This window comes from Cyprinodon variegatus, unplaced genomic scaffold (genome assembly GCF_000732505.1).
Source record: "Cyprinodon variegatus isolate N-32 unplaced genomic scaffold, C_variegatus-1.0 Scaffold457, whole genome shotgun sequence".
Taxonomy (NCBI): domain Eukaryota; kingdom Metazoa; phylum Chordata; class Actinopteri; order Cyprinodontiformes; family Cyprinodontidae; genus Cyprinodon; species Cyprinodon variegatus.
Window position 1 is genome coordinate 615420 of NW_015150910.1, and position 9664 is coordinate 625083.

The 9664-nt window shown below is 37.0% G+C and overlaps 1 protein-coding gene across 1 annotated transcript; it reads right to left on the reverse strand.

The window, feature by feature from the left end:
- Nucleotides 1-261: 261 nt before the first annotated feature.
- On the reverse strand, nt 262-6706 carry ccdc174 (coiled-coil domain containing 174). Its single transcript, XM_015389394.1, has 11 exons — nt 6580-6706; nt 6310-6417; nt 6120-6220; nt 5976-6034; nt 4769-4916; nt 4506-4601; nt 3749-3885; nt 3359-3453; nt 2887-3031; nt 2626-2778; nt 262-855 (listed from the first exon to the last, which is right to left on the reverse strand). The coding sequence occupies exons 1-11, from the start codon at nt 6619-6621 to the stop codon at nt 317-319; spliced, it is 1623 nt and encodes a 540-aa protein (XP_015244880.1). The 5' UTR covers nt 6622-6706; the 3' UTR covers nt 262-316.
- Between the last annotated feature and the right edge of the window lie 2958 nt (nt 6707-9664).

The window sequence follows — 9664 nt, forward strand, 5'->3', positions numbered from 1 at the left end:
TTTCAACTTCATATCAGGAACAAATTTGTGGGTTTTTATTAACCACAACTAACTTATGTTCTCTAGTGAAAACAATATATCATAGTTATTTCATTCAAGAATTAAACTTTCAAAAACATTCAGTAGGAACTTCAGTCTCTGTAGTCCTAGGAATTTTGTTCTGGTGTCTTATAAGTGGCAAAGCGCCATCTGGTGGCTTCTTCTATAACGCAAAATTTGAAGATGGACACAAAAACATTTTCAAATACGTTGGTTTATTTAATTCTTAAGTAGACTCAGTTTTCTATTGCAGTAATTATATACATAAAAGAAGCCTTCAGGTGGAGTTCCTGTAGAAGGACAACATGTCATCTAAACTCTGAGGAGCACTTCCAGGAGGCTGCTGAGTCTGAGTCTCCTCTCCTGGAGGAGGTGGCTCCTGTGGAGCATACTGGGCCGGGTACTGGTACTGTGGGATGAATGGAGGATGGGAATGTGGCGGTCCTGCAAACTGAAAGGGAGGAGGGGGAAACGGGGGATAGAAAGGTGGCGGTGGTGGGTACTGGGGAATAAACGGTGGAGCTGAAGACGAGGAGCTCCCTGCAGGAGTGGGTGGTGGAGACTGAAAATATGCAGGGGGATCCTCCTGCTGAGGCTGAGGAGGTGAAGACACAACTGGAGGCTCTGGTTTGGTCTCACTTTTAGTGACCTCTTCAGGATATTTAGTTGATTTAAAGAGCATGTTGGATTTATTCTGCTGACTTTTAGTATTTCCCAGTTTTGGTCTTCTGTCTTCACTGAAGTATGCAGAGGGAGGGGCAAACTCCGACTCTCGCTCCTCTCGAAGTCGATTTTTCCACTCACTAAACATGAATTCTGGAAAAAAAAATAATAAGCAAACAGTTTTTACATTAGGAAATTCAACGGTCATCAACTTGACAGCAGTTCTGCTGTAACATAGTTACCTTACAAAAGTCTAAATCAAAGGCTATCAGAGAAAAGGGGAAGAAAAACACATACAAAACGAATCCTAGTCTTGCTATAACTATGTTATGTGCCTTTGGTGCAACACACCTTAATCAAGTAATTCGATAACTATGTTATAGCAAGACTTTTTTCTCCATCTTATACTTATGCATTACTTTGTGTTGGTCTGCTGCATTAAATCCTAATAAAATACACAGCTAGTTTGTTGTAGCATCACAAAAATGTTTTAGGAAACCTATTATTTTTCCAGAGGACTAAATTATTCATTTTGAAGGGTTGTTAAATCCTTCAACCACCGGTTGAAGGATTTAACAGCCAGCTCAGCACTGTCAGGTAGGTTAACTCAAATAGCTGATATTAAAGAATGAGTCTTTCTGTAATGTCAGAACAGGACTTAGGAAATGGTTAAAAATTGAGCAGGGGTGGGCAATTCCAGTTCCTGGGGCCGGTATCCTGCAACTTTTTTATGTGCCTTTGGTGCAACACACCTTAATCAAGTAATTTGATAATTGAGAGAAATCGACTGCATACTGAGGAGGTAACTCGGGCCATTTAATTCAGGTGTGTTGGACCAACGATGGATCTAAAAGTTGCAGGATACCAGCTCTCCGGAACTGGAATTACCCACCCCTGTTCTAAAGCCTTTATAATTTGCTGTGGGTTTTACTGCATGATAAATCTAAAGACTCCCATGTAAACATTGTAAATTGTGCTGGTATTTTCTTGTTGTACAGCTTGCTAACAAGTTTCAACACTTTACAACCGTCTTTCCATAGCAGCTTAGCATTTAATTGAACTGATGCCTTTGTTTCTAGGGATGCATCGATCCGATATTTTTATCGGTATCCGTCCAGATATAAAGAAATAAAACTAGATCGGTATCGGTGACAATTGACTCGATATAAAGGCCGATCTATTCATTCTAACTCTATGCTATGGTCTGCCGTCATACAGCAGTGCAACAACACAACACAGCCATATTGCTTATGATGGAGCGAGCGAAAGTATCTGCGGTGTGAAGGTTTTTCACGCTCTCTCAGCCTACTAGCCAATGGCTATGTGCAATATTTGTGGGAGAAATGTTCCAAGAGGCGGTGTTAAATATTCAAACTATAACACCACCAACTTAATGAAACACCGCCAGAAATTTTATAACAAGGAACATGCTGAGATTATCGGACTCGGCAAACAAAAAGGAAGCAGCGGGAAGCAGCTAACTTTGATGGAAGCAAAGGAATCAAGTGAAATTTTTCCATGTAACAGTATACAGGCCAAAAAAAGTAATAAATAAATCACAGAGATATTTCATAATGATAATGACACTTTTTTTACATGTTGACCAATCCAGGGAACTTTTGGTTTAAGATTTTGTGCACAGTTGTTACATGAATGAGTCATAACATTTATATTTGGGTTGTTTCCTATGTTTTAAAGAAAAGGGAAGTCAGGTCCTATGCACAGAAGAATGATCTCATTTTTTTTTTTTTTTCCACACAATAAAACCATTTTTAAGGTAATAATTCAGTGCCGTTTTTGGTATTGGCATCCGCCGACATCAAACTTCAAATATCGGTATCGTATCGGAGGTGAAAAAAGTGGGTCGGTGCATCCCTACTTGTTTCATTCATGAATTATTAAGGTTACAGTTAAAAGGTTTACCTTTGCCTCTGTCCCATTCTCTGACATGGGGAACTCCAGGTTTGGTATCCCTTCTCTCCTGAATCTCCACTTCCACCTTCTTTAGAGTGCTGACCTCTGGTGGCACATCTGATGGAGGGAAAGGTCCAACTTCTTCATCCTCCCCTTCCTCTCCTGTAACAAACATTCAACATCAGTTCTTAACTTGTATCTCTGACCGAAAAACAGGAGTATTCAATGCTAATCCACAAGGGGACTTTCTTTGTGAACTCAAAGGCTAACCTTGATTTTCTTCTTCTTTCTCCTCTTCCTCAGTGCCATCCATCTTAGCCTTCTTCTTCCTCTGCCTAACCTTGGCCAGTCGAGCCCGCAGCATGGCCTGCCTCTTCTCTTTCAGTCGTTCTCTTTTAGTCCGCTGATCTGTGGTCTGAAGGAGAGAAAAGACAGAATGTAGCAAGTTGGACTTTTAAGATCCGCTATGGAAGTTTAGATGTTGGGTTGCAGTAACATGTAGAAATAAAACAAAATGTTCAGTATATTAAAAGATAGAAGAAAGAAAAAACAAATCATGTTGAAGTTGCAATAACTAGATGATTAACCTCATAACATCATGAAGTCCCTGTACATCCTTATGTGACAGTATTTTGTGACCCGTCTTTCTCTTCTTACACACCCTACTGCTAGATTTATCCTTCATATATTTCGTAATCCAATGAACCTGATTTCTATTTTTTTCGATTCCATTTTAACGCACCTGGTCTCTGAGCATGTCCAGAGTTTCTCTTTGCTTTCTGCGCTGTTCTTGATCCTGAGAGAAAGCAAAGTATCCCACACCAAGCTCTCTCGCCTCTATGATTGGTGAAAATAAAAAGACAGAATTAGTCACTCTTTTTTTTTTTCAACATAAAACCAAACCAGACTTCAGTAATGTTAACACCCCAATTCGAAGACCAATCCGCAGAATAAGAAAAGCCAACAATGCTTATGGCTTTAAGTTAAAGGCATAACTTTAGCAGCAGGTATCAAAGACAATCTGTCTCTCTTGGTTTTTGCCTTCCTCAGAACTTGCCTGCTTTAAAAGTCTGCCCGCTGGATCTAAATCCATGAATCTGAGTTTATTGCAGCGTTTTGATTGCCTGCTCACCTTGTGCTCTAATGTCCTCGTAGTGGATCGGTCCGACCGGCCTCTTCATGGCCTCCTCCTCCTCCCTCTCCCACTCCTGCCTCTGCAGCTCTCGACGCATGTCCTCTGAGAGTAACGTCTTATCACTGGAGACTGTTCTATAGAAACCAGGAGAAATAAACAAACTGAACTTAATATCTTTAACCAAAGGAGCAAACAAAGAAATGTCTGACTTTCAAATCATCACCTCTGAGCAAAAAATACACGTGTAAGCCAAGAATATCCAATAAGGCACTTTCTTTAAGTCAATTAACCATTTCTAATGTAAAGAAAAAACATCAATACACTTGTACCAAAAAAAACGGATTTATATAAACAGGGGTCTGAAATCTAAGGCTGTAAAACAATAAGCAGTGGGCCTCAAATGATTTACATGTAGATGTCTCCAGTTAGGTCGTCACTCAGTGCTTATTACACATCCCTTTTTTACTAAAACCTATTTTCTTACGTATACTAAACAGCTTTTAAAGTCATATGAAGTTTTTACATATTAAGACATTTTTGATGAGAAGAGTCATTCACAAAAACAACCTAAATACCAAGTAAATTCCTTTGTCTTCATGGGTTGATCTGCCTACACTGTAACTGCCCGACCCTGTGAAATTCCTTCTTTACTACATTCATGAACAATCTTTATGATCTTCCTCTTCTCCACTCAACCAGAGTTTATCCTTAAAGTCTTCATAAGGAGAAGACGAAAGTTAGGTCAAATATATACCCCTTTCCATTAAGGTCCTGGTCCATTTTCATGAAACTTGGCAGATCTTTTTTCATGCATCTTCGAGACCGGCCCAAAGCATCCACATAATCCACCCTAAGCAAAAAAAAGAGAAGATTTCTTACCTTTTTTAAACATTGTTTATAAGGCACCCAGAATTGTCTTTGTAGGTTTTTTGGCAACATGTCAAACATGAACCCCGAAAAAGATGCAGTTTAGAAAGTGAAAGATTTATTGATTAAATTCAGATTAGGATACATTACCATTCCTCATCTGGATTCTGAGGAGGAGGGATGGGAGACAAACAGGCCTTTTCTTCCTCCTCCTTCTCTTTCTGTGCAAATGTTTCTCTCTTCTTGTCAATTATCTTCTGGGTGAAGTCAACAAGGTAAAGTCCCTCCGTCTCTTCATCTGATGAACAACAGAACAGGTTTAACACAGAGTCACAAAAAGCTCTTTGATGTGCACAAAGCCTTGCAAAATAGCAACACTACAACAAATCTTAATGTATGTTTTGTGGATTTTTATGGAATACATATGCACAAATATGAAGTGAGTGGCAGGTGAAAGGTCTTGAACAGGATTTACAAATAAAAGTCTGAAAGTGTCCAAATCCTTTTAGACTTCACCCAATTTAGACATTTTCAGGGAGCACTGTTTAATCCCACATTTCAGAAAAGAGTATGCCCCAAATAAAAACGATGGAGATATATCTAAACTGATAGATGTCACAAGAGTGAAGTAGCCAAGAAGACTCATGATAGTCATCCAAGACGAAAAGCATGACATTAATTGACAATTTGCAGGGGGGGGGACCTGTTGTTAAAAGAAATCAATAAGAAATCATAACTGTAGATGTCTTCAAGCCTCCAAGGAGACAGAACAAGTAATTGGAAGTGCTCTAGTGTGATAAGACCAAAAGTGAACTTTCTAGCCTATTTTCAAAATGTTAAATGTAGAGAAACATGACACTCATGAAACATGGTTGTGGCTGTATCATGTTGTTGGGATGCGTCCATGTCCCTGTGAACAAAAGCAGCCTATCCTGCTGTTGTTTTTATACGCAAGGAACAAGGAACAGAGGTGGCGGAAAGACTCAAAAGGCTTCCAGTTGAACAAAAACTTTTGCTCCATTTTTTTTGTTTTGAAAAGTCGCCCTTCTAGGATAAAACAAACTAAAAGAAAACTACTTAAGTACAGAATGGTTTAGATTAGATTAATGTACACTTAGGTGTATAAATGCCCCAGTCAAAGCACAGATCTAAATTCAATTGAGAATCTGTGGTCAGATAAACATTCCCCATTCACACTGACTTTTCAGATTTGTAAAAGTACATTAAAAATCTATGCCTTCTGTTTGCATTACTCTGCATGGCTTTGTCACATGAAATCCCATTGAGCTTTATGGTTATAATGTGATATATTCTATGAAAGTTAAATGGGTAACAAATAGCTTTATAATGCATCAACCTGGGAAGTCTCCTTTTGTCATCTGCTCATAGAGTCTGGCCTTCTCCTCCAGTTTGCGCCTATGGTAAATCAGAATTAGACGTCAAACATAATGGTCACCTCTATGTGGAAGCATCAAAACCCTTTAATCAAAAATAAACTAACCTGGCTGTGTCCAGAGTGACTTGTTCCTCCGACAGCTGCTCTGCATCTTTGGCAGCTCGAGCTGAAACTCCAGCGTTTTGTTTACTCCAAATATTGGGCTTCTGAACGGATAAAATAAAGAGGAGAAAGGTAGAAATATATCTGGATCATGCAAAAAGCTCGTTATTATTACAGATCATCTGAAATGTACCTTGGAGTTTAGTTTGGTTTTTAGTCCAGCTTCGGCATTTTCCTGTCCGAGTTTCTCCCGTTTAAACTGTTCCTGCTTCCTGTACAGTTCAGCTTTAAGGTCAACCAGCTGTAGAAAAAATATTTTACAGAACACTTTTCAATATTTAGAAAGTACACCACTCTACAGCTAGCATTGACAGGGCCTTAGCTAATGTGTTTTTATGGTTTATACAACATAGAGGACAAAAGCCAAGTACTCATGATTAAATATTGATATCTAGTGACTTACAGTTGACGCTGCTACTTCAAGGGGTTTCTTCTTTTTATCCATACTGGCAATTTTCTCACAGCATAATTTAAAGCTAAACTATCACTACGTTAGCTCAATAGCTTCTTCTTCGTTGCTAATGGTTACTTCTTCACTTAGAAATTGTCTGCCGGTTGGTAAACCAACCTACCGCCACCTACCGGACGGTGTATGTATGTCGACACAAAAAAAAAACGGCAAACAGAAAATTGAGGCCATGTGCTGTGGAAATCGAAGAAATCACATATGTTTATTCCTCCTGGTGTATATGAATGAACTGAAAAACGATAAATAACTCTGTATTTTCAAAATATCTTATAAAATATTTTCTAATATTTTTTATATATATTATAGTTTTATTGCAAAAACTACGAATTCCTATTTTAAGATTTTTTTTTTTCCAAACTGAAAGAAATTTTAAGTGGGATTTACTTAAAATTTGGAATGTTTTTTAACTCAGAAATTCCAAGTAAAATTCACAAAGAAAACTGTATGGAACTGGCATTCACTAGCTATTAAACATTTCTCATTGAAATTTACTTACTATTTACTAGTATTTTTTACTAATACAAATCTAAGGCATTTGCTAAATGTAGCCTGAAATGTATACTATTTAGTTAAAAAAAAAAAAAAAACTTCATTGCTTACTTTTGTGTAAGAGGGATTTTAAAGTAATATTCACATACATTTTTAACATTACTTTATATTTGCCTTTACTTCTATTTAATATTTCTAATAATACATACTTACTTGACAATAAATACAAATAAAGAAGCAGTTCTCTTAAACGTCATTTGTACTTTTATTTTTCAACATGTGCATGTCTGCAAAAATACCTTTTAGGAACAACTTAGCATGAATATTAAAACTGTTATTCCTGAGCATTACTTTTAAGTCAGAACACTGAAACATGCTAAGCAGGATACTTTATTATTAAGTCATCTCCATGCTGTGCATTCGTTCTCTCCAGACAGTGAACCAGGTGAGTCTAATCTGCACATTTTAATTCACAGTGCACACTTGGATCTCTTACACGGTTCTTCTGTTATCTGGCCTGTTTAGCCAGGCCAACAACGACCCTAACAACTCCTCTTTACAGATGCATGGGCCAGTATCAGGTTTTGCAGGCGAACAAACGACCTAAAAGACTCCGTGTTACTAAGGGCTAGACCTGTTTTTTTGGTTCAATTTTCATGTTTTCTAAGCCATAACAAGGCTTTTGTTTGGGCCACTCTATAATCTATAAGCCTGGAACTCAACGCTACTCCAGACATTTTTAATTGAGAAAGCTTCCTGGATGGGAAGCAAAATGTCTTCAAACTTTGAAAACAAAGTCCAGTGTTTTATTTTTGTTTTGTTTTTTCCACTTTTTTGGAATGATATCACCTGGATGATTGAGAATATTCACCAGCATATATTATTAAAAGGACTTTAGATGGTGGGGTATAAAAATATATTTTAGGGACAAAAAAGAAAAAAAAATACTCCGTAAAAATTCAAAAAAATTCAAAAAATATCCACTGGACTTGGTTTTCAAGATTCGAAGACGTTTCGCCACCTCTCCAGGAAGCTTTCTCAATTCAAATGTCTGGATCCACAGTGAGTTTGAGTCTTATATGGACAAGGCCTTGTATTGCTTGGAAACATGCAAGCAATACATGTTGCATGTTTCCAAGCAATACAAGGCTTTGTCCATATAAGACTCAAACTCACTGCGGATCCAGACATTTGAATTGAGAAAGCTTCCTGGAGAGGTGGCGAAACGTCTTCAAATCTTGAAAACCAAGTCCAGTGGATATTTTTTGAATTTTTTTGAATTTTTATGGAATGACTATGACCTGGATGACTGAGAACCTTCATCAGCAAAAAAAAAATACTGTTCAATCTGAAAAACTCACATGAAGAGAAAAGACAATTTGGAGAAATTTATTGATTGTATCAATAAATTTCTCCAAATTGTCTTTGTAGCACAACCCATGGCAGGAAACATAGCGCTTAATGTTTCTGAAACTGGTGGTGGAGTGGAGATAGATGAAGCTCCAAGAATTTAAAGTTTTTTTTAAGCAACATGCCACAATTCTAAACTAAATACGAAGTGAAATGTGGATAAATCTTTGATTATTTAGGAGAGTATTGAATCAACCCTAATTGTATATATCCATAGAGATCCTATTGTCCCCTTGCATACATTTATTTAATCTCCCTTTGGGATAAATTAAGTATTTTTGAATTAAATTTGTATTTTTCTCAACGAGAAATTTAAACTGCCAAAATATTTATTACTAAACCCTATGAATGAAATTGGAAAAGCTATGATCAAATGAGCAGTACAGTTTGTAAAAAACCAAAACAAAGAAAAATTTTTTTATTTTCTTTCATTAAACCTTTGAGCTCAACTGAATATGCAAGTAATGCTTGAAAACATGCAGGAAATTTGTATTAATAAGCCTCATATTAAACAAGAATGCTCCCTCCTATCGATCAAACGGTGTTGCGACTAAAATCGTTTGTATATCACTATTGAAGGAGGAAACAAATGTCCATAAACAAGTTTATTGAAAATAAAAAGGATGTATTCTACAAAACATTGTTTTTAACTCCTTTATGTTTCTCTATATCTGGTTCACAGAAAAATCTTAAAACATCGACATGATAAAACATACAAAATCAATAAATATACATTTATCCCAGGATTAGTGTTTCCTTTTCAGAGCTAAAATCAATATTGACATCAGCAATGCATCTTACCGTTAGTCTAAAATCTGATGCACATGTTTGTAGTGTACAGTTGTTAGAAATCTGCTATTAAACAATGTGCTAAACTTAGCATCACAGTCTTCTGCATTATATAAAGTTCTTATGCTAAATAACCTTTAGGCTAGAGTAACTCATCAGATCTACTTCTTATTCAAGCTCCAAAGGCTTTTATGCAAACATAAAGCTGTAACCGTTCAACTCAATGAGATCGTACTGATCCATTTATAATGAATATGTCATGATTTGGCCTGTTTGCTCTCCCCTAATTAGTAATTCCTCTCACCTGCCCTCTTCCTTCCCAGCCTCAATT